Source organism: Crocodylus siamensis, chromosome 4, assembly GCF_052110815.1.
Source record: "Crocodylus siamensis isolate JL-2025a chromosome 4, ASM5211081v1, whole genome shotgun sequence".
Classification (NCBI taxonomy): domain Eukaryota; kingdom Metazoa; phylum Chordata; order Crocodylia; family Crocodylidae; genus Crocodylus; species Crocodylus siamensis.
The window spans coordinates 102,000,291-102,026,547 of record NC_143398.1 but is presented as its reverse complement, the minus strand read 5'-3'; the positions used below and the strand labels follow the sequence as shown (position 1 = coordinate 102,026,547).

Below are 26,257 nucleotides of genomic sequence, written 5' to 3'. Positions count from 1 at the left end.
GGAAAAGTGAACCTGTGTGTATCTGTACAGAAAGAAGGGATGACACTTTACAGATATAATAAAAATGTTCAGATTTATGTAGTTTCCCTGGTTCCTGCAACACATATCTGAACCTCTCGCTTTATCTCTCTTCATTTAATATGAAGCTCCTTCTGTTTCTCATTACATTGTATAGAGCTATATGAGTAAAAATGAAGGAAAAGTGGTTCACTATTGATCTTCTCAAAGCATTAGCAATAACAGCAGTGGCACTCTCATAAATCTGATAAAAATCAGTCAAATGGAATGCAGGTATAGGGTACCAAGCAAAGGTCCTCAGCTGGTGTAAAGTAGTACAGCCCCATTTAAGTCAATGGAGCTATGCTAATTAATACCAGCTGAGGATTTGGCACACTTAGCTGTAAAAGACATGGAAATCTAAATAGATTTGGTTTCTTTTGTAAAATAATATCTCACCAGTTGATAGCAGAAGCTCCTCTGTGCCGAGGAAGGATGGATGGGTGATAAATAATTGAGCCATGTTTTGGAAAGTCAATAACATCCATAGGGATGAACTGTGTACAGAATGGAAGGACATTTAACTCTGCTCCAACAGATCGATAGGCTTCAACTACTTCCTGGATTGACTTGCCCTTAACTCTCCATCTGGGGAACTTGAAAACAGGGGTGCCGTCTTTCTCCGCTGAAAGTGCTAAGGGACAAGAACATATTATGCTAAAAAAATGCTTCATGGCAAAAGTTAAAACGAGAACAGATTAGGAGGACATAGCGTGACAACTAAAACCTAATAAAAAGAATTAGATGGAAAACAACAGTGTTTAAACTGATACCAACACATCTTTATAGTGCACTGTCCTGTATAGACTAGCTTGTGCCCACAGATTGCCTAGCCTGGAAAGATTCAAAGATAAACACAGCTTTTAAATGTTTCTTCTACATACCTCAAGGTACCAGGCAACTGGTGAATGCTGCAGTGCTGGGGCGCATGAAGCATCCCACAGAAGCACAGGGGGCTCCCCCGTGCACCCAGCAGCAGACTCGGCAGTGGGCCAGAAGCACTTCCGGTCCGCTTCTGGGTCTGCCGGGGAGTGCGCAGGGGGCCCCCTGCACCCCGTAGCTCAGTGACTGGTGTCTCCTAGGTATGGGGAGGCCCCCTGGACTCCTGTAGCTGACTGCTGAGGCGGGGTGGGGGGCACCCCCAGTGTGCTCCCTGGTGGACCCAGAAGTACTTCTGGTCCACTTCCAGGTTCACCACTGAGCACGTGGAGGGACCCCCCACACTCCTATGGGACGCTGCATCTGCCCCAGCATCACAGCGAACATGAGCTGCGCTTGTACCTTGAGGTATATAGGAAAAACATTTAAAGCTGTGTCCATGTCTGAATCACTGATTCTCTGAATCAGCATTGAACCTTCAGATTCGGATTCGGCCAAATTGAATCGGAGACAGTGATCCAAATCAACGAATCAAATCACTGTCCCTGATTTGGGCCAAATCCAAATCAAATCAGGCCTGCTTTACACACTGCTAATAGCCTGATATTCAACTAGATACAATAGTAATGGATGGGATACATGTTAAAAGCAATTTAAAAGGAGTTTTGGTTCAAAATGTTGACACTTGCAAAAGTTAGTACTGAATAACAATAATACTTATTATTTGCCAAGCAGTAGTACCTACAGGCTGCAGTTGAGGTCAGGGCCCCATTGTGTTTGGTAGACACAGAACCCAGAAAGAAACAGGACCCTGCCCAGAAGTGTTTTATAGTCTATAAGGACAAAACACAGAGTGGAGGAGAAGTACTACTGTCCTTGTTTAACAAATGAGATGCTGTAGTACAATGAGATTCAGAGGCCTGATCAAGATCATGGAGGAAGGGATTGTGCCTGGCAATATGATGCCACATGGTAAACTTCCTAGTTTTTTAGTCTTTTTTTCCTTTCAAGAAAAGTCATATCAAAAGAGCATTATTGAAGTTGCAAAATCAAGCACTCAAAATGCCAGAATTAAGGTTGCCTGAGCAACCTAAATTGAACCCCCTTGTGTTTATATAGCATGATACAACCTTTACTGTTTTGAATGCTACTTTTTTCCATAGGACTCCACTCATTCTGTTCCCTGCCTAGTCAACATAGAGCTCTTATTTGATGCTAGATTTGATGCTCCTGGTGTACCTTGATTTTGATTCCATCTTCTAGCCTTGACTTGGTCCATGATTTGGATCTGCCCCTAGATTTCTCTTTGGATCTGGTAATGTAAGAGTGATGTTGTAGCTGTGATGGTTCAGAAATTATGTGAGAGGCAGAAATTTCTTACGGTGATAGCTCTTATTGGATCATCTGTGTAGTTGGGGTAAACTTAGACAAGATTTTGAATGCAAGACATTCTTCTGACCTGAGAGAGAAGGTCTTGCATTCAAAAGTTTCTCTTTCATTGAACCATCTATGTAGTTGGGACAAAGATATTGCCCAAAGAAATCCTTGCCTTTGAATTTGGTAACTTGGTCTTTGATACCTGACCCCTGACTTGGCCTGTGGTTTGCCTCCTGCCTTGCCTAGGGGTTTAACCATTAGGCAAGACTGCCCACAACCCAGTCCTTGCAGAATCTCCTTAAGTAATCTGAGCATAAATATAGCAAAGTACCCACAGAAAGCAAATTCTAATCACCTGGTGTACTATAAACTAATTCCATGACTCATTTCAAATAAACAATTGTCTAAAATCCAGGGAAGTTTTCCCAGAGTGGTAACTGCTTATGTTGACACTTCCTCAGCCTGATTGAAGGACGTTTGTTTCCCTGAAAGCTTGCAAGGAAGAATTTTTCCAATTATTTTAGTTGGTCTAATAAAAGTTATCAGATTTACCCAAAGAACCTTGTCTGCCTATTTTGAACAATTATGCATTAAATTCCCTCCCCATGCTTAATCTAATTATCATTTTCAGGATAGTAGACACCTTGACTAATTATTCCTAAGTATGAAAACTAATTTATTTATTTACAATTTTTTAGTTAAAAATTTAATACATTTGAAAACAATGTGTAGGTTTGGGGGGAGCACTGGCTAAATAAGCAGTATTTATGGTTAACTTATTTCCTTAATAAAGGTCTTGCGTTAATACGTCAGAACCTGACAAAACACACTGAATGACTAGAAATACCACATGAAATGCAATTTTAAATTCTGATTAGTCACTCAAGTTAATGATACTTTGGCAGTTGAAACTCTTAATCATATTAATTAAACATTCTTGTTAATTAGCAATCACATTACTATTGAGACGGCCCTTTCAAAGCAGCTCCTGGACTTGGGGAAAGAGCGATCCTGCACCTGCGTATGCACCAACAAGGTTTAGCAGTTAAGTAAGTATTCCTTCAGAGGGACCAAACACCCCTGTATACCAATGGAAGGCATAACAGAATCTAATTACTTCCCTTACTCCCTTGGACAGCTACCTCTGCCATGGGTGGAATGAGAAGCAGGGGCTACAGACTGATACTTCCCCTCTAGGCAGGTGGGCAGAGAGGTCCAGGAGCCAGAAATGCATAGCGTCTTGGCTCAAAGCCCTACAGTGTGCCAAACAGGACAACTGTGTCGGCAAATTGGGTGATATACGTTGTACTACGTAGAAGCCCAACAGCAATTTACTTCTCCTCCAGAGCAAAGAAGAGGCCAGGAGGCAGACTGCAACACAGTTAAGTCACAGTCATCTGCTCAAACTGCTTAGGCAACACAACTATGGACAGTCCCTTACAAAGGACAAATTTTACAATAATAGTCTAGCCCCAGATAACCAACACTGGAATTTAACTCAGCATGGAGCTAAGAACCCTAGATTAACTCTTTTGTAATGCCAGGCTAGACTTGGGTACGAAACAAAGCAAGATATACAAATCACTGCCTTGTGGACAAATGCCTTCTCACCCAGAAGCAACCTGTGTTTACTCATGAGCAGGACAGTACTGTGGTGGTGATACTTACCCAAAGGATCTGCTTGTCCATTCTTGTCTGGAACTGTGAAAACTCCTACGATTTTATGACCCTCTTTTCGCAGGTTACTGTAGACTTCTTGTCCAAAAAGACTCTGACCTATCAGGGCTAGCTTTAGTTTACGTTGACAATAAACCTATCAACAAGAAAGAAAGCAACTACATTTTGGTATGGATAAAAGATATGTTGATAATCATCATTCTCTCTTACCCTTTTCTTAGTCAATGCTTTTTTGTGCAACCGTCCCTGTCTCAATAGTTTATGAAGGAATCAGTTACAGGCATACCTCGTTTTATTGCACTTCGCTTTATTGCACTTTGCAGATATTGCGCTTTTACAAATTGAAGGTTTGTGGCAACCCTGCGTCAAGCAAGTCTATCGGCGCCATTTTTCCATCGGTGCCATTTGGCTCAGATGATGGTTAGCATTTTTTAGCAATAAAGTATTTTTTAATTAAGGTATGTACATTGTTTTTTAGACATAATGCTATTGCACACTTAATAGACTACAGTATAGTGTAAACAAAACTGTTATACGCAGTGGGAAGCCAAAAAATGCGTGTGACTCGCTCTATTGCAATATTCGCTTTATTGCGGTGGTCTGGAACTGAACCCGCAATATCTCCGAGGTATGCCTGTATTAGTTTTTCTATTGAACTCATGAATGCAGATACTGTTCAATTTAGTGAGATTATAACTCTTAACATAAAAACGTCACTTGGTATTGTCACTGCTTTCTTTACTATTTCCTGAGCAGATGTTTCACCAGTCAGATGTTCTGTTTGTTACATGAAAGCATAATAGGATCTGCAGTCATTATTCTTACCCAGCTAAGCTAAGACACTGTACAGGCAGTCCTCGCACTTACGACACAATTGGTTCCTGAAAACCATGTCTTAAGTCAAAACATTGCAACTCGGAACCAATTTTCTCATAAGAAACAACGTCCAATACCCTATTTTCACCAAAAATACCCCGAATTTTGTACTCAATCAATTATAGATGAGTAATATAGCTACATTAATGTATTTATATTGTAAATAGCAATCATATTGATTTGGAAGGACTTCTTTGAGGTAACTGCTGGACGTTTTGAAGGGCTCTTGGTTGGACTTTTTGAAGGGCTCTTGGCTGGAATCTTCTCAGGAGTCTTGGCTGCAGATTTTTCTGAAACCTTGTCTGCTTTCTTTAAGAAAGTGTCCAAGGAAGTTTGGACAGATGTTCTCCAGGGAGATGAGCAATGCAGCAAACTTGTTCACTGGCGTGGCATCACATCAGATCAAGTGTTGTGAAGTCGAAACTGACATCAGAAAGTTGAAACAGGGTGTCAATTTATAAACGTTGTAAGTGTGAAACGTTGTAACTTGAAACGTTGTAAGTCGAGGACTGCCAGTATATGAAATAGACTCACAATAAAATCCTTTCAGGTGAGGCTAAAGCTTCTGTAATATTCTCCCTAATTTCCAAATTTCCTATTTTATCCTTACTGGACACTTGATTTTTTCCCCTCAAGAAATGTACTGGCATTATAATATAGAATATCAGGTTCAACACTGTATTTATGCAAATCAGCCAGTGTGCCTATTGCTTCTTCCTACATCTGTGGTTTCCTCCCATGTATAACAGATACTTTTTAGTATATAAGAGAAATTTCTTTTGGGAAGGAGGACTAATTAGTTACATTTAGAGAACCAACACTAGGTATAATCCTGCTGCAGCGTTCCTAAATCCCTCAGACTTCTACTATAAACAAGTTTTATATTGCAAAGCGACCAACCAAAAGTACATTTGTTTGTAGCAATCCTTCTGAGAGCCATAAACAGTTTTGTCCTAGAAACCAGATAGGTACATGTCAAGAGGCAGGACAGGTCATCTCACGTTATGGAGAGGGTACAATATCCTCACTACTTTTAAATGTCCGACAGAACAAAGGACTCCTGTCAGTGAAGACAAGGAGTTTAATGACGTCTGGGGGGAATTAGTTTGCCCCATCACAGCACTAATTTTGTAGTAAAGAATGGCCCATACAGGAACCACCAATTCCAAGATGGCAACACCTCTGGACAGGGAAAGACCAGGATAAGGATGTGGGAGTAAGAAGATGTTTGACTGGAGATCTGACAGAGATTAAAAACAATGGACTAGAAGGGGCCTCTTGGATCACTGAGTCCAGTCTCCGATGTTCATAGGCAAACTGCTTAGCCACTTTGCAAATTCCTGTGTCCCCCCATTACAGAAATAACTGAGTTAGAGGAATCAATATCCAGCCTAGAGGTTAATGAAAGATGGGTCAGTAGGAACAAATGCAAAACAAACTCAGACTGCAGGACAGAATGATAGGCCTTAAAAGCAGGTCAGAGAAATAATATCATGACTGTGTGAATTACTGACAGAAAAGGTACAGCCATTTGAGTTTTTTAAATGGCAGTGGGGACTTTGACAACACTGAACTGGAAATAGAGAGAGGATAGAGAATTCTACCTCTAAGTCTGCGCAGAGGGACTGAGCCTGGCATTTACGTCTAAAATGTTTAAATATACATCTAAAGAGATGCTACTTGGGAGGGCTAGACTGTTCAGTGAGCTAAAATGTGGGGTCACAGATGTCCTAATAATGCTGTTCCAGGCACTGATAAAGGATATCGTTAAAAGAAGAGCACATCTTATGCAACCCAGGACTTGGACCAGAGTGGGGAAAAAACTCCTGCTGTGACACACTCTTTACCCTACAGCTGCTACATAATGGGCAAAAAAAAAAAAAAAAAAGTTTCTAGTATCTATATCTGGCAGAAGCACTTATTAACCACATTCAGTGAATCTCATTTAAGAGAATCTTCTTAGAGTGATATATAAATGAAATGGTATGAACTTCAGCCACTCATCATTTTTGCTTTCATCTCATACTTTCAATAACTTTCTATACTGCTGTCACTTATATACTGCTAATCAATATCAGCTTCCTCTAGTTAACCAAAGGAGGAGATCCCACCCCCCTATTGGCACACTGCACTTGACTTACTCATAATTATGTACCACAGTTATTAAACCTGTACAGCAGCTTTTCTTGATGAGGTTTTGTTACCTTTATCTCAGAAGCTCTAAATGTACTTCTGGAGGCCTGTTCAGCCTCAAAGGAATAGACTTAGCCATTACAGAAATGGTAACTCCCCAGATAATGGCTGATGTTCAGCTGAGTTTTAATAAAACTATATATACATCAGAGACTAATATCTCTCGTGTTCCATTTACCTGAAGCCAAAGAGTATCTTCCTACCTCCTGCAGTGCAAAAGATAAGTGACAGGCCCATTTTAATCCTAATTTGTGATATGAAGACTCCTGCTAAAACTATTACTCGGAGATTGGAAAAACTTATTATGTAAAATGTACAAGTAAATTAGGTCAAATTGATAAAACTGAGGTGTGGGTCAAACAACAGAGGTTACTTGTTGAAACAAATGCAGTGCTACAGCATTTGAGGGAACATTTGCCAGGATTCTCGCTAGACACTGAGAAAGCCATTGATTAAAACTGCACAGCATTACCCTTTTTTACAGTCTGTGAAAGGATGGGATTCACTGCTGATTATCAGTGTAACTGAACAGCTCTACAATGACCTCCTACTGCCTGGTGATCACCAGCAACTATATTTTAGTACCATTCCCACTGTAGAGACAAACGCACTGGAATCACTGGCATATGCAATCTAAGGCAGTACAGATATAATGGATATTGAAACTGGCCTCACAGAACACAATTTTGTTGCATAAAGAAAATGCACTTGGGTCTCTCTTCATGTGGATTTTTTTGTGCCAATTCGTTTATATGCCAACAACCTTATCTATACCAGAAACTCGTTTTGGGCAAGAAAAATTCGATCTTATGCAAAGAAGCATGCAACGCTGCTAGGCAGTGATGCGCGTGCGGGAGGGTGAGTGAGGCAGTGCCATCACTTGCCTCAGTCTCACATTGTCCATTGTTCCATGCAGTACTACGCTACTTGCACTCGCATTGTGGTGCATCTATTTGCCTTTATTATTGGATTTAGTGACATGTCATCTAAGCGACCTTGTAGTGCATTTCCTAACCCTTATCCTGAGCTTGATTTGCGTGAAATGAAAATGGAGGCTGGTATATATCCCTATTAATTGCATGTAATAATGGATTCACTTTATGTGGGGGGCGTTGGAACGCAACCCTCGCATAAAGAGAGACCCGAGTGTATGCAGGGTTTACTCTCTAAAAGGCCAGGACCCCAATTATTAGAACTCATCAAAACATTTGGGCATCATGTCTGGACACAAGATTAATGGGAACAAATCAGAGGCATTAGCACTAACTAAATACAAGTACTGGGCTCAGCTTTGCTTAATGAGATTTCCAAGGTCAGTTGGGGGCACTGAAGTATACATAAATACTAATCCCCAGCTAACCAAAATAAAATGTTAAAATTAGCGTAGCCACAACTACCATGCAGATCATCACTGGCCTAAGGAAATATGAAGCTGTCACTCTCAGCCAATTAATACAGATTAACTCAGATTACTTGTAAATCAGGATTTGGTAATGTTTTTAGGCTGAGCACCCAAAAAACCTGCACCCTAGACTTTGAATGTGGTGGGGTACCAGGGCAGATAGTGGTGGAGCTGCAAGGGGCCCAATCCTTATCATGGCAGTGCAGCCCTGGCCCTTTTCCCACCATGCTCCCTGAGGTGCACATACAGCCACTGCCAGCAACAAGCTGAGCCAGGGCTCCAAGCCCCAGTCCAGCAGCTTGCGGCTTGCCTTTTGCAAGAAGCCACCTCCACATGAGGGGAGAGGGAGTTGCTCCAGTGGGGAGGCTGTCCCCCAGGAGGGCTCTTCCAGGCAGCAGCTGCTGCAGCCTTCCATTGCCCTCTCCTCCCCTGATTGCAAGACACTGGCTGCACAAAGGGGCAGAGCACACACACAAAAATGGCGCAAGAGAGAGAGGGGGAAAGTTTGCAGTTGCTTCCCCGACACAGAGCAAAGATTTATAATCCAGAGCCACTATTCAAATGAATACAACCCAGATGCATGGGGGCAGCATGCTGGGAGGGGAGGGAAAGACAAGGGAGAGCTGTTGCTGGCTGCCAGCTCTGGGCACTGCAAGCCCGGCCAAATTAACACTGAGGCAAAACAGGCACATGCGTAGGGCCCTAACTGAAGAAAGGGCCCGGTTCTGCTTATTTTACATATTATAATTATTGAATGAAAAAAAGTAATATAAAAATACAGTATTAAGTAGGGGGCCACAGGTCTGTTTGCCTAAGGCCCACTAAAGGATTAGTCCGGCCCTGACTGTAAGGCAGGGAGCATGAGGCACCCGCACAAAGGAAGCCCGCGCAGTGGGCACATAACCCCCACTGCAAAGAAAAGGCAGAGGAGCAGGGCTGGGGTGTATAATTAGCCCAGGCTGATCTCAGCAGACAGCTGTGAGCCTACAAGCAGCTGCACCAGGGTCAGGAGCCCTGGCCCAGCTCCCTGCTGGCAGTCGCTACAGGGAACGCAGCAGGGAAGAGGCGGAGCTGCACTGTCCCAGGGCCCTTTCCTGCCCTGCACCCTGAAACATGTATAGTAACCACCATGGAGCTGGGCTGGGGTTCTGGACCCTGATGCACGGGTTGCAACCTCCCGGCTGCCTGCCACATCCAGCCTGGACACTGGACAGCTGTGCCTGCCACAGAGCCCAGGCTGCTTGCAGCAGGGCTTGCACCCTCCCTACCACCTGCTGCAAGCAGCCTGGGTTCTGTGATTGGCAGCATCTGTCTGGAGCCTGGATCAGCTTTGGCGTGCGGTGCAAAATTGCATGCACGCTGGGGATTGCTGACCCCTGCTAAACATCCTTAGGAGACTCCTACTCCAAATATACCAACAGTGTTTATTGAATATGAATGTTTTCCTTAAAATTTTGGAGGGGGGGATGAGGAACCAGTGGTACACCCACTTTAAGAGACGTCTGGTACCAGATGAAGTACTGTGTGAGGTCTAGATTTCCCAAATCTGAAGACGTACAACAATGTCTTTATAATAAGCCAGGCAACAGCCATGTCATATTCAAAGAACATATGCAATCACAAATCGAACACTTACGTGAGTGAGTACAGAAAAGGAGCTGGGCACTATTCATCACCTGTAGCTACTTCAAGCTTTAGACACTGGGCACCTCTACACTGTGGGTGCCTCTGACTTCCAAAAGGTCTTTGATCTAGTAACCCACAATGTCTTTGTGACAAAATTGGAAGATTGTGGGCTTAACTCCAAGACAGTCAGGTGGGTGAGAAACTGGCTGCAGGATAGGACCCAGAGACTCATAGTGAACAGATCTGTGTCATCCTGGCAAGAAGGGGCCAGTGATGGGTCCATTACTTTACAGCATCTTTATTAACAATTTGGATGGGGAGGTGAAGAGCTCGCTGGCCAAGTTCATGGACAACTCCGAGTTATGGGGGAGCATGGTTGCACTTGAAGATAGACTACAGATACAGGCAGACATAGACAGGCTAGCAAGCTGGGCGGATCAGAACCTGCTGAAGTTCAACACCGAGAAACCTAAAGTGCTCCACCTCAGGACGAGCAAACCCAACACACTTACAGGCTTGGCGGCACCATACTGACTAGCACCACGAATGAAAGGGACCTCCGGGTAATAATAGATCACAGTATGAATATGAGCCGAAGGTGTGATGCTGTAGCCAGCAGGGTATATAATACTCTGCCATGCATCAATTGATGCATTTGCAGCAAAACCAAGGAGGTGATTCTTCTGCTCTACTCGGCACTGGTGAGACCGCAGCTGGTACTGTGCCCAGTTCTGGGCACCGCACTTTCACAAGGATGTGGACAAGCTCTGTGGTTACAGGGCCAGTACTGGGAGGGTCTTCCCCCATTTTCATGGGGCCCGGACTGGGAGATCCTTATCTCCCAGCGCTGGCCCCATGACCACGGAGCTGGCACTGGGAGATACGGATCTCCCAGCCCAGGTCCCACAACCATGGGGCTTGGGTTGGGAGAGAAGAATCTCCTAGCACTAGCCCCATAACAGTAGAGCTGGCTCTGGGAGACAAGGGCTAGGGCTGGGAGCAAGGAATCTCCCAGTGCCACCCCCATGACCATGGAGCTGATGTTAGGAAAAAAAAACCTCTCAGCACCAGCCACGAGACCATGAAGCTGGCACTGAAAGATAAGGATCTCCCAGCCTGGATCCCATGACTGTGGAGCTTTAAGAATCTCCCAGTGCCAGTCCTGCGACTACACAGCTGGCACTGGGAGATAAGGATCTCCCAGCCCTGGCCTCACAATTGTGGAAGCTCCCTGCTGGCAGGGCAGGGGGACACTGTCCCCACCCCCTGCTACCCAGGAGCACATTTGCTCCCAGTCAGGTGTCTACACGTGCACTACCGCGCAGTAAGTAACCTTGAGTAAATAAATCAGTTCCCTGAAATACACAACAAACTACTACATGGTAAGGAAGATTCCACTGCAACCCACTTCACAAATTATACGAAATGGCCCATTTCATATTGTATTTCATCTGCACAGTTGGTCCCAGACACAGGAGTTAGAGTCAGTAGAACCTTCATGAATATCAGTTAGGAAAATTACTGTCAGGAGCATATTTAGGACCACCTTATGCCCTTGGATAGGCACATAAAGCGTCTATACATGAGTAGCCAGGCTGCTCCACCGTACTGTAATTACAGTGTGTTGGAGCAGGCTCAATTAACTGAGTTTGCTCAAGCATGGTAAGTACCATGCTCCAGCATCTCATGTATCAGCATCCCTGAACTTAAAAATGGTGGTGGGAGTGCTTTAACTAAAGCTCCAAAACACCCCTTTGTCTGGGACCAACTGTGTAGATGAAATGCAATTTGAAATGGGCCATTTCATAGAATTTATTTAGTGGGTTGCATTGAATGAGCTTTAAAGTGGCCCTGTCACCATTTTTAAACCCGGGGATGCTGATACATGAGACACTCCAAGCACTTCAATTAGAGCAGCTCTCAAAGTGCCGACTTTCCCTTCATTCCCACAGCATGCATATAAACGCCCATATCATTTGCACTGAATGCAACAAAAAATGAGAATGCAGGTTCCCCCTGATTTTCAGATACATGCCCGAAGTCCAGGCACAGAGAATCCCCTGCCAGGGGATTCCTAGGATGCACTTCTGCAAGCAGAGGAACCCAGACAGGCACTCCCAATTTTGTGCATCCCAGGAATTCCTCTGCAGGGGAATTCTCAGGACATGCAGGATTGGCCCCCAGAAGCCCCAAGAGTACCAGGCAGGGAAGATGGAAAGTATGGGAAGCTCTGGACTATCCACATTCTCCCACCTTAAAGACAAATGCCAAAAGGCAGCACAAATTTTTACTCCCTATTGTCCTGACCATAGTGTGGATATCTGTTTGCTTGGGATTGATGATGCCACAAAAACTTTTACGGTGGCACAAAGGCAATTTTTTTTGCAGCTTCAGACTTCATTCTGCTATGCTAAACAAGCCAAAACTTTTCAGTTTCCATCCTATGATCATCTCTTCACTCCCCTGATCATCCTAGCTCCAATCTGATGTCATCTTTCTTACAGGTGGGTGATTAGAAATGTATACATCATTTAAATGAGCTCTCACCACTACCTTGTACAATGGAATAAATACTTCCTAACTCTTCTAGAAACACTTTGATTAATATATCCTAGGACCATACCACAAGTACACTGACACAAAAGATCTTTTGAGATTTGTATAATCTTCCTTTTTCAGTTTACTCATTATTAAACACAAACTAACAGTTACTGAAGGAAACAAAAAATATCCAACTATATCAATGATCATCCACAAATGAAGATCGATTAAGAACCATCAGAAGAATCAAAACTCATTTTACTTTGGAAAAAAAGTAAGATGTGACTGGAAAAAATGATATTTGTTAAAAAATAGTAAGATGTTTTGTAATCTAACAGGCAGCCTTAAATGGCCAAACTTTTAAAGGGAGCTCCATGGAGGCAAAAATTGTGTATGGAGTTTTCTATCTTCATATTTTAAGTTTCTGCATTTAGTATTCTGAGACTAGCTAACTTGCCTGTACAACTGTCGTTTGTACTTGGAAATTCAATGGAAATTCAATTTTCTGTTTTGGCTTGAAAACTTAGGAAAGAAAAACTTTCTGAGAAATGTGGGAGGCTGTGTTTGAAGTGAGCAAGTGTTATCAAAACTAAGTAAATAGGTCTTTGAAACTATTTTTAGGGGAAAAAAAACAGTTCAATATATTGATTCAAAAAGAACAGTTTTTCCATGAACATGCAAACTTTTGACAACATAAGTATCCCATACTTCCAGATCTGCATCTCTATTTGTTAATAATTTACATATGTATAAATCCAATTCTCATATTACATGGGGCTGCACACCAGTTAAGTTTATAAATCATGAGTTTCTGTAAATCAGTGTAGCTCCAGTGAAGCAACACTAAGTCAGTTCATGTTGAACATGAGTTATTAATGACCCTGTTGCAGGATGGGTCCTGAGGGCTGCCATGACACCCCCTCTGGGCCACCCTTGTCTTGCCCCTACTCTTGACCCTCATTCTATCTCACGTGCCATGCCTTGATATTCCTTCTGTGTTAATTAGGAGGCTACCCCTGAGTCCTGGAGTGATCTCTTTGATGCCTAGCAGACTCAGTCAGTCTCAAGTTTCTGGGACACTCATCAACTAACATAACCTAGCCTATTTTCTGCATGTGGTTCATGTGCCCCATTGGAACTATTCATACCTTGCTGGCACAACTCAAATTTGGTAGTCACACCTCATGACTCTAGTGGCCTTAATCAAACCTAAAGGGCTCCAATTGTAGCCTCCAGCCTCCCCCATATCCACTCCCATGCTTCGCAGATGTCACTCAGTTGTCCTTCACTCTCCTGTACAGGCTCACCTCACCTCACTTCGGCCTATAGGTAACTCTGGCTGTAGGTCTTTAGCCTGGGCTCACTTGCTCTGACCAGGCTTCTTGGTCCCGGGCTTTCTCTTTATCAGAGCTTAGACTGTGGCCCCGACAATTGCCCCCTGTCCTGATATCCCTCTTCTCCTCTCTCTCTCTAGCACCTCTGCCCCTGGCAGGGTTCAAAACCCAGCATGCCTCTCAGGCACCTCTGCATGGTCACCTTAGTCCTTACCACCCCTAGAGCCAACATCCAGTCCTCTGGTTATTAAACTTAAGGCCAACAAAAAAGGCACAACCTGTCCAGGTACTCAAAAAACAAAGGAACAAGATGAACTCAAATCATCCCCACTCTGACTGAACTTCAAAGAAAAAAAAGGAGGTTTCTTTGCCTGCCTGCTAGAGCTCCCCTTACTTCCACTCCAGGCTCCCCAGAAGCCTGTTGGAGATGTCCTCATTCTCCTCATTCTCTCACTGGTCCATTCAGCCCTGCTTGGTTTCAGTACACCTGTAGCAGCACTGTCAGTGACTCCTGATACCCCTGCCTCCTCTTCTGCTTCAGCTACTTTCTTTCAGGGGTATTTCCCTGGAAACCTTATTGTCCATCTCCCCTCCCATATAGTTTTTGTCTGAATGCCTATCCCTTCTGGCTGCAAAGGCTTTTAAAGGGCCCTGCTTGTCCCCCAGTCTTCTCCCAGTAACAGGATATGGGTTCCCTGTTACACACCCCAGAGTCATTATTGACCCCACATTTCTCTGTGCATAACATAGTACTAAGCTAGCAAATGGTTAGGGATTAAACAGGATGAAATCTTGAAAAAGGCTGAAGTACAAAGTGGTAGAATAACAAAATAAAAGCAAAAATGTTTAAGTCACACACCAAGGTATACTGCTAAATTACTGCACACCAAAAAAAACCAGTTTGGCAACGTATCAACTATAACCTCCAACACATGTGGAAAGTGATGCAAGCAGAATGATTTCTGCAGCATTATGGATTTGACAATTTCTCCAAGATCTGTTATTCTTGGACAATTTCTCCAATGTATATGACACATATATACTTTCCATTAACATCTGGGTTATATATGATAATTTACTAGTACTGCATTATCACTTAAGTTGTACCCAAAAGAAAGCATGAGCAAAACCCACACCATGCACACAACTTCTCTTGAGTTCAAGGAAATTCCACACATAGGGGGGTTTGTTGGATCAGGTCACAAATCCAGTCTTCATTTCTGTTTGCTTCCTCTTGTTTTATTAAAAAAAAACCCAAAACAAAACAGAGTGAGTGACCTAGTGCAGAATTTTAAACTGATGTTATTTTGAAAGAACTTCTTCAAGCTCACTTGACACAAGAGTCTACAGAATCTTGCAGCAAAATTATATGGGGGGTCAGAGAAATATGATATATAATATTTCAGGGTTTGTTGCATTCTTGTTCTTATCTACTCATTTAACCAAGAAGAAAATAAATATAAAAAGGCCTACATATATTAACAGTCCTACAAGTGCAAGTAAGTGTCATGTCCAGAGCGAATACTAAGGAGGGAAAAACATGTTCATAAGATGCAACATACACAGGGAAGACTATCTATCTATTTATCTATCTATCTATATACACACACACACACACACACACATATATATACATACACACACACACCCCCACACACATACATATATACATACCCACATATACATACATACTATATATAATACACACACACGTATACACATATACATACATACACACACACGCGCACACACATACCCACACACACATACACATAATATGAAAATTCAATTCAATGTTATAAATTATAATTGTTCCCTGAAATTGGGGTGTGTGTGGGTATGTGTGTGGGTGTGGTGAGGCAGAGGGAGGGAAGTAAGGGAAAGAGGGGAGCAGAGGGAGAGGGAGAGAGATTTTTACTGGCGTTGATTTCAGTCCAGACTTCTGGAGATCAATTTTCAGGCAGACAGCCGTCTTCCCACTTGATCATGCTGTCACACATGAAACAGAGCACTGTTTAGGAGCAGGGGGAAAAAATCAGACCCAAACTGAATACAGCAGCCTCTGGGAATGTTCCTGGCTGGATTACCCAGTGTCTGAAGCATCCTGCCACCTCACATGATTTCCAGGGTTACATGACTATCAGGCCAGAAAGAAGAGCTTAGTTTGAGCATCCTGGCTTATTGCTAAAACTTCACAGGGCACCTCTGGAGCTTAATCCGACATCAGGCAGGCAAATGTCCTTTCTGCACTGACTACCATTGTCCTAAGGGCAGGGCCTGCCCTGCCACTGGATTTTGGAACTCTTTTTTCAGGGCTGGAAACAGAGGCACTTTGTTTCTCATTGACAAGCAGCAGAAGAGGCTCTCAGAGCACATTGCCAGGTCTTAAGTATTAAATTATTGTATAGGAAGCTCAGAATTACTGTATTTGCTGAAAAAAACTATTGTACACTGAAAAATTATGCAATACGTTGTCTTCTTATTTACTATATATTGCTCACTAGAAGCCGCCAGTGAGTAAGTGAGAACTGGGTCATTAAAGTTGAAGGATTTGCTAAAATCAAATGGGGGCATCTGAGTCTCAAGACTGTCAGGCTTGGGCCTGCCCCTAGGATGCCTGCCACTGGATTTGGGAGTATCTGAAGTCTCAGGATGGGAGTCTGGGATGGAGGATGCTCACAGGTGTAAAACCATACAAGGTGTTCAGAATGACTGAATTCTGCCTGCTCAGTCAATATCGTTTTTGGAATGATTGAGTTCTGCTCAACTGGTATGATTTGGAATTGGTTTGGCTCATTTAAACTGGAACACAAGATATCATATGATATAATATGATATGATATAATATGATATAAGTATATCTACATTGAGTTTTGCTCAGTTGATATGTTTTGTAACTGATTTGGCTGACTAGACCTGGAACATAAGATGTATTATATATATCTATCTATATTATATATATATCCATATTGAGTTCTGCTCAGTTGATATGATTTGGAATTGATTTGGCTCATTTCACCTGGAACATGAGATATGATATGATACGATATGAGTATATCTACATTGAATTCTGCTCAATTGATATGATTTGGAACTGATTTGGCTGATTGGACCTGGAACATGAGATGTATTATATCGATCAATTGATAGCTATCTATCTACCTATATACTGAATATACGTTCAGGCAAGCAGTCACAAGAAAGTGCTGCTAGCAAACCCAAAAGTCAATTAAGTCTCCCTGAGAATGACCTGGGTTTTACATGCCCTGTATCAATCAGCTGCCTCAAAAAAGCAGCGGCAGACTCTCCAGACGCCTGCAGAATGGTGTTCGCACCCAACAGCTTGCAAAGAGCTATCATTTCTCCAACCATTTCCTTGGTCTAATAAAAGCGATCCCATCTACACAAAGAGCCGTGTCTGCCTAGGGTGCATTGAGAGCGCTCCTTTTGCTGTTATCGATGGCACCTTTGTAACGGGCTGGCATCACCGTCCAGACACCAGCAGTAGGGTACACGTGGCAACCCCGAGCCCCACCACCCCAGGGGATGCCCGGGGCAGCCCCGCGGCCGCTGTCCGGGAGTCCCGGGAAGGGGCAGAGCATCCCTGGCCGGCAGGTCGCCGCCCCGCCGGGTCCCGGTGCCGGCGCACCCCTGCCCGGCCGGTGCTCGCTGCCCGCCCGCGCGCGCGCACTCACCGCGGCCGTGGTGGACAGGCTCCGCAGCGCCTGAGCGCCTCTCCGCAGCATGTTGGGCAGCGCCGGGGAGCGAGGCGGCGGCGCTGCGGCAGCGGGGAGCCCCGGCCCAGCCGCCTCCGGCTCGTCTGATGCAACCGGGCTGAGGGAGGGAGGACGGCTGAGGTCCCTGGCCCGGTGCCGGCGCAGGCGCGGCGCCGCCTGCCGCGGGAGCGGGGACTGCGGCCTGGGCCGCCCCGGCTGGGCAGCGCTGCGCCTTGGAGGGGCCTGCGCCCCGGGGCGGCAGCACTTCAGCCTCCCTGGGGAACCTGGCCGAGGAGGACCAGGATGCAGGGACTCGGGGGTCGCGTGTAAGGAGCCGGGGCAGCCCCTGGCTAAGTGGGACGTATTCACGGCCACCGTTGATGCCCAAGCCAGGCTCTGCCTAGTCTGCACCAGCCCCAAATGCACGGTCACCTCTGGGTGTCCGAGCCAGGCTCTGCTGTAGTTTGAGCAGCCTCACATTCACGGTCACTATTGGCACTGCCAACCCTAGCAGGGTGCGGGGTCCAGGGCAAATCAGCCAGTGCACGGCCCCCTTAACACTGCGCAGGGCCAGCGCACCCCTGCAAAGTGGGGGGGGTCTCTGTGCTTCTTCTGCAGGTGGGGCTGAGGCACCGGCTCCAGGCGGGTCCTGCAGGAGGGGCCACAGCTCTGCAGGGGGCCCCCGGAGCATGGGGCCTGGGGCAGTCGCCCCAATTCGCCGTACCCTAGGGATGGCTCTGACTATTGATGTCCAAGCCAGGCTCTGCTGTAGTCTGTGCCAGCCCCAAATTCATGGGCACCTTTAGTGTCCAAGCCAAGCTCTGCTGTAGTTTGAGCAGCCTCACATTCATAGTCGCTATTGGTGTCCAAGCCAGGCTCTGCTGTAGCCTGAGCCAGCCCCAAAACCATCCTTTTCTTTTTTACAAAAAACCTCCCAGCTGTTAAATCGGCCCCATGCTGTCTGAGTGCTGCATTTGGCAGGCCTGGGGGAAGGGGCTTTATTTTTGACCACGCAGTAGAATAGCAATGGAAATGTTAATAACCAGTAGAGGTTGGAAGCTTTTGGCAGCAATGAAACTTTGCTCCAAAACAGACATGGCATTTCACAAGCTTTTCTTACCAGGTCTATTATTAACCCCCTAGATTTTAAAGATAAACCAAGCCTGGCCGTTTTTATTTTGGCCTGGTAGGTGCAATGCAGATGGGAAACCTGTATGAAGGTTTTCTGAGTCTTCAAAGATTACTCTTCCAGTAAGGCAGAAGGAGGTGGAAAAGGGACTAATGACAGATCACTGCTTTGGGGATCTGAGGGGAAAGTATGTGAGTGGTACAGTGAGAATAGGGAACATACAGACAGTTTGATCACTGTTAAGAATAGTAGTGTGCTCAGGTCTGTGGCAGGGCAGGCAGAGACACATCCTGCACCTGTCAAACAAATGCAAGAAAAGAAGAACATGGAGAAGTTGGTCATGCTATTGTTACAGGCACTTGCAAACCATTTCAAGAAAGCCAAAAGAAGTGTCCGAGCTGAGAGCTCATTGGCGAGTGAAGCACAGGAGGAAAAATCAGCAATATAATATAATATCAAGCCCATTTTTTTACTGAAAGTGGTTTCGATCATCTTTTCCCATCTAGAGTTTATGGAAAAAAGTCTTTCAAGTGTAATTGTGAGCCCCCTTAGACAAGCTGTCTGTAATGTAATAAATTGTATGGAATGATGGAAAATACACCCCCAGTCTTTGTACAGAGAAGAGACTTGCCACTGCTTGAATGCTATTACCCACTCCCAACTTATATCCCTCAGGGAATATAAGAAGTGCAAAAACTGAATTGTAACACTCTGATTAATTTCAGAGAGTGCTTTCCTTGGTATGTTTCTGACTAGCACAGCTGTGCATGTCCCTGCTATTCAGAGCTCATGATAACTCCACAATCTGGATGTTAGTGAATGGGGTCTAAATAAAAACATGTTCCAGGTATGTTTTCTAATTGTTTTTTTAATTTAAATAATTCTTTGGAATCACTCCAGAAAAGGCGCCCCCCCCTTATTTCTACAAGGTATTATTTTCCTCTCCATACAGTTCAAAGACTGGGGTATGTTTTCCTTCATTCCTTATGTCTTGAAAGATGCCTTCAGTTTGAGGGCAGTGTGGGGAAAATGAATGAAGAAAGACCAAGGAACATGTCAGAAAGGAAGGAGGAAGGAGACAAGGAGAATGTAGGGAAAGAAGGAAAAAAAGGGCAGATTAAGAGAAAAACTGGAGAGATTAAATGGCAAGCTGGGCGAACGAGGCAGGATTCAGTAAACACAAGGAAGGGAGAGTTTGAAGAAATGATCAAGAGATTGACCCCCAATACTATGGGCCTGGCCCCAAAAAAGGACATTTAGGAAAATGAGCTGCATTCAGTCAAAAACTGTGGATCAGCACTCACATATAACATTATTCTTTTGTCTTTTGCCTTGTTACAGAATTGCAAACTGCAGTAGCATTAAGGGGATGTGGGACAGAAGACAACAGACGATATGAGGTTGTGCTTTCTACCACTTGGAGAAACAAATTAATGGTTTTTAATCTACCAATCTCAGAAATAGAAAATTGTAACAACCACATAACTAGGATCCCTATGGTTTGAATGAGCAGTGGGCAGTCTTCCAATGAAAGATATGCTTGGGTAAGCTGCCATTTTGCATTCCAGATGTACAGAAATAGGAAGTGAATTTGCACACAGCGTTTTATGTAAACTCAGTCTCCAACAGCAAACTCTCAGCACATGCATATGTTATTTTGTTAAGGTTTTTGAGTAGCCACATGTAGAGTTATTCACTTCAATCCTGATTAAAATAAAAACTGAACAACTTGGAGGGAATGCAAGGGAAAGCACCCAAAATAACTCTGAAGTAGAAGGAACTGGTTTATAAGGGAATCACAAAAAACTGACAGAGTGTAAGTACTCCTGTGCAGTTCTGGCAGCTCCAAGCAGTTCCACGCAGAGGCTAAGCTGCCACAGGCAAGTGAATCCTGGGAAGCCACCAGCTACTGAAGAGACCACAGCAGTCACAAGAAGGTGAGGGAGCATCTTCATATGCCAAATGCTGGACATCAGCAGAAGTCTAACTGTACTTGTTAAAGAGGTTGAACCCTGCCAGCAAAAGGGAGGGTTCTGCCACTGCAAAGGAGCTTTGGGAATGTATGCAAAGCTTTCTTCACAGAACTGGACAGCAAAGTGTGGGGCTGTGGTCCTTCCTCTTTTGTACCAACCAGTAGAACTATCTAGAGGATGGTGAGCATATGCCACCACTTTAAAATGACAGAGCTCCCTTGTACTGCCAGAGTCATGGTGCCTGCAGCAACCACACTCTGTCTTGTGAACTGCTGGTAAAATGGGGTCTATTCACAATGCATTTCACTAAGAGCAAAATATTTAGTGCCCTAAGGAGGTGGAGCAATTATTTAGGGTGCTGCCAGGGAATATGAATGGAATTAAGAAAGGGAAAATAAAGGACCAGTGTCAAGAAAAAAATCTTTCTCATGACAAGTGGTAGCAATTTTCAAAACTTCTTAAATGATTTAACAACTTACAGTCATGGACACACAAACAAGTTACCTTGAGTTAAATGCAGACAAGAATTTGCTGCAGGTCTGTAGCCTCATACTGGGTGTGTCTACACAAGACACTGCATCACTGTAGCAGTGAGCTGGAGTGATGTAGTTCATTCCTGTGATGATGTAGCTTCAACAGACACAAACCGTGATGCTGACGCTACTGTGAAGTAGGGTTGGAAAAGACCTGTGCACCACCAGGACTGAGCAGTAACAACTGTGCAGTCAGGTGCACATGTAGGTGTACCCAGTAACTACCAGTGTGTGTACTCTTACACAGAAGTACATGAAAGCCTATCTGCAGATGTGGCGATTAACTTTAATTTAACACAAAATAAGAACCTGCGTGTGACAATTACTATAGATTTGAAGACATAAGTGTAAATCCCTACACTTCATGGTAATGCTTACGTGCTTATGCCTTAAGGCCAGGTCTCTACTACATCTTTCAGCTATGTCAGTCAGGGTTATGAAAAGGCATGATCCCTGACCAGTAGCTGCTAGCAAAAGCCCTAAATAAAGACACATTTATATCAGCAAGCCTACACTTTTGCCAGTATATTTTATTTGGGGATAGATTTGGGTCTGGAGTAAGTTATAACAATAAAGCCACTTTTGCTGGTATAAGCTTGTGCATACTTAGAGTAGTCCGTCATCTTAAAATGTACCTGTTCTTGCAAAGTGCTCCGAGTGGGACCATAGCTTAAAGATCCTAAATCTTGTTAAACATCTTGTGCTCCATGATACTCTCATACTCAGGAACTTGCTCAGGTACTTTTGAAAATTCTGTCCAAGATATATTGGGTCATGGAATAATATTCAAGAATAATGAATTGAATTCCCATTATTTGGGATATTAAAAATAGACTGGGCAAAGTAGTAAATATGTCCAATAGTATGTCTAATTGATGAAAAGCCTGTCATGGCAGGGATATAAAGAACATGTTTGAATAGGTCTATCATTTCGGTGATAGTATAAATTTATAAAGAATAGGGTAGAGTAATTATGAATATTAATTAAAAAATTCAGAGATTTTCTTATTGCGTGATTTTCAAACATATGGACTATTGTGCTGAGGCTATTGGTTAACTTTTGTGCATAACTTCTCAAATTTATTCTAATGAGCTGAAAAGATGTTTAGAGAATTTAGATGCCAAAGTCTTCCTGTCGCACATTTCCTTAGATTGCATAATAAAAATCTTGAAATATCATAACATAATTGTACAAAAATATATTTTGATTTAAGATAGGTGCAGCTGTACCAAAATGCTTGCCATTAATCTTTGTGGGGCTTTTTTATGTTTTTCAGGACTAGCATTTTTGAAGAAGCTATCTTACAGTTGTGCCATTTGACAGATCTTATTGTAACAATCTGAGCCTCTATATACGTAACTGTTTAAAATATACACAATTATTCTTGCAAAAGAAAGCCAAAAGCATTGAGGCAGCATTAAAATAATACCTTCAACTTAAAAATTCAGGCATCAGCTCCATGAGTTAAAGGAACAATTTCACAGTCAACTAATAGTAGGAATTAGTACATGTGTTTTTGTTATCAATACACGTACATACAAGTTCCAAACAGTAAAGTGGAAATTACTTCTATATAGACTGGCATTAGAAATAGGTATGAGCTGCAACATTTCAGTCTGGATTCAAACTTCCCAAAAATTTCAACATTTTTAGATCCTAGCTCTTTGGTTCAGAACTATAGCTAACAAATCACATCACATTTTTGGTAACTTAACTAAGAACTGAAATTTGGGCTTCAATGCAGTGTTTGGCATTTCCAGGTGAGCAATATGTAACATTTCTGGCTGAACTGCATGCAAACCTCCACTGCTAACAATAACCAAGTGCACATGTAGATAACTACAACTTTAATTACTTATTTTGGAGTCCAGAACACATCTCAATACATGCTGAGGCGAAGGAGCATTTCCACTTGCTTCATAGACTATTAAAGAGCAATGTAATAGAGGGGAAAAGACATAATTGAAATTAATGAGTGTCTTTCTTCAGCAAGAAGCTGGCGTATATTATCTGTTGATGTAAAGACAATCATGGAGGTTTTACTTTAGTTTCAATAGTGATAAAGAGCTACAAGGAGAGAAGAATTACAGGATACAGGGGTTAAGCGAGGGGATTAGGAATGAAAGGATGGCATCAGCACTCTTATGACTTTTTCTGAGATGAAGCTGAATGATGTATTCATAGAAATGCCCTTTTAGAGACCAATGAAGCACTTATTTATTCAGAATTGCAAGAACTGTTACAAAAGTTCACAGTCAGTTCACATGCTAATGTTTCTGCCATTGAGAAAATGATGAAGTGATCTATCTGAAAATGGCCGAAAAGTCTATTCTGGCAATACAGGAACATGCAGCGGCAGCAGCTCCTATGATTGCAATCCAGGGCTCTCTTCTGTGCCCTGTGCTGATGGAATAAGGAGTCAGCCTTTTGTTTTCCTCACTATCTTCTGAATATATTAAAAAGATGGCCTTGAAGCTTGGCAACTTAGGGAGAAATCCTGGGCCTGCTGGAGTCAACATGTGTTTTGCTATTGTGTTCAGTGGGGCAGGATTTCACCTATATCGTTTATATTAATATATTTCATCATATGTAGACAAACATACAAACACTAAGCAGAGTTGGCCCATGCATGTTCCACCACATGCACAAAAGTAACAAGTATGTTCACATATGCAAAATCACAGCACTATCAGAGGGTCAAATCTTGATGAATATAATCTATTTCCCTTGACTTCAGGGGCAGTGGAAGATGTTTAGTGACTTTCACTATGTGTACAGCACTACGGAGGGTCATGCAGGAAGGCCATGTCCTGAGAAATGGGAATATATCACTCTGAAGATCAGGGTAACTTGCTGGGCCTCACCATGTTTCAGGATTTGGTCCCTTTTTAAAATTGTGTCCTGGATTTATTGATAAACTAAATCAACTCTGTGAAGGCTTCTTGTGGCTGTAAGCCAGGCTTAATAAGACTTTTCATAAATACGAAGAAAATTGGGGTCGTATGTCAGACTCAGATCTCTCTGAATATTACTAATTCACCAAATCCTTCTCCAGTTTTAAAGACTGACAAATACCTGCTTTGCTTTGTTTTGTTTTTTAATTAGAGATAAGTCTTTGTTCTCTTTCTTCTTGATCTGTATTAATTGCTTGACAACCTTTACGTAAGACATGTTGTACTCTAGCAGCTTTACGTGTTTTTCTGCCTATGAAGCAAGTTTTCACCAGAATCTTGTATCTCTTGTTTTATCTCTGCAGTGCTTGTTTTAGAAATGCTCTTATTTTATTTAATTTTATTCTTTCTTTTATCTAACCTTGGTCGAATTTCATTTCAGGCTAAATACTTTTCCTTTGCAGTACAATGCTGGCAAGGCTTTTTTGGTTAAACAAGATGCACTCATTTTCACAGAATAACCAAAACCAGTCTTCCTGAGTCCTCTTTCTGAATCCATGGAAACATCAGACAGGCCTTCTACTGTATTTTATTCAAAATGTCAAAAGTAGCAAGCAGTAAATGTTCTGCAGGGAAGGTATTGCATAACCTGTTTTGATGCAGATATGCTGGACCATATTTCTTACTGATATAAATGGGTACCGCTTCACTCAGGAAATTTTACCCAGAAAGCTCTTCACTTGCTCTTTATAAAAATGGCTTCAGGCACACACTGTTACATGCCAGTTTTGCCTACACTTTTTCAAATGTCACAGGTACTGCCTGCAAATACTGAACAAATTTAGGGCACAATGCTGCAGGGTATTTGGTGTTTTCAACCCTAATAACTTCAAAGGCTTCTAGTGACTTAAAAATCCTATTAAGAAAACTGATGACATTAGTGTCATGCTAAATCTACTGCATATGGGACTTGCTCTTCTCATCTCATTCATGCCAACTCACTTTCTACCATTCTACTTTTACAAGGAATTTAAAGCAGAACACAGTTATGCTAACGTGGCTCGTATAAAAGTCCAACATAAAATCACACATACTTAGAAATCTCAAGAAAATGGAAATGAAAGAAAAATAGCTAATTTCCCGAAGGAAACTTTCTGTAATAATATACACATTGCCAAGAATATTTTGAAAATTTCAGCATTTCTATTTTTATTATAATTTGTTCTGAAATTATTAATCAATCTTTCATCAATCTCTGCAACTTCCCCTTAAATTTGCAGCAAATAAAAAGTTTGTGGTACAAACAAAAAAAGTATAGGTCCAATTAACTTCAAAGGATAATGCTCAACATCTCTAAGCAAGTTCAGGTGAGCAAAAGAGTTAAGAACCACTGATTAGCTGATGCAGGGCACTAATCATTCAAGGTTAGTTTTGAGTATCTGTCACTGGAAACAAAGTCACCTTCACAGAAAATTCTGAAACTCAAGTGTTAGCAAAATCAAGCAGCATTTAAAATTGAAGTGCAAACTTAATGTAATTGAACAAACAGTGCCACCTAGTGAAGAAATTAAAAAGGAATAAATAATTCATTTAAAAATCTGCGTCATAAATGGCAACATACAGCAGCTTCACAGGGTTTTTTTTTAAAGCTGGTTAATTCTTATGTTAGGATAATCACTTAAAATCTTTTCTTCCAATATATTCTTTCATTATAAAAATAATTAAAATCCCCTTTTCTGTGTTTCATTTACTGTTTGCATCAAGCCTTTTATTTAATGGAAATTACAAAACAAAATGTGGCTATTGTTCATAGTGGCTGTGGCTCACTTTGCATGCAGATTTTGTAGATCTCACCAAAAAATTGCACATCCAGGTGCATAATATACCTTACCTGGTCAGTTCATGTGAATAGATTCCTACATCAGCACCCACTTTTATAAGTGCATTACTTGCATCCGCCTTTTGCAGAGACCAGGGGATTTTCTGTGTTGTTATTATTGCAAAGAGAAAGAAATAGGGGGATAATGAAATATCTGATTACTTTTGAAAGCA

General features: G+C 42.6%; 1 protein-coding gene across 1 annotated transcript in view; it reads right to left on the bottom strand.

The window, feature by feature from the left end:
• The window catches only part of ALDH1L2 (aldehyde dehydrogenase 1 family member L2), a 53,808-nt gene extending 35,972 nt beyond the window's left edge, over nt 1-17,836 (bottom strand). Inside the window, exons 1-3 of the mRNA XM_090043178.1 lie at nt 17,658-17,836; nt 3,982-4,126; nt 457-691 (exon numbers count right to left, since the gene is read on the bottom strand). Of these exons, the coding sequence (XP_089899304.1) occupies nt 457-691; nt 3,982-4,126; nt 17,658-17,708 (431 nt within the window). The 5' untranslated portion in view covers nt 17,709-17,836. The remainder of the gene's footprint in view (nt 1-456; nt 692-3,981; nt 4,127-17,657) is intronic.
• Nucleotides 17,837-26,257: the final 8,421 nt, after the last annotated feature.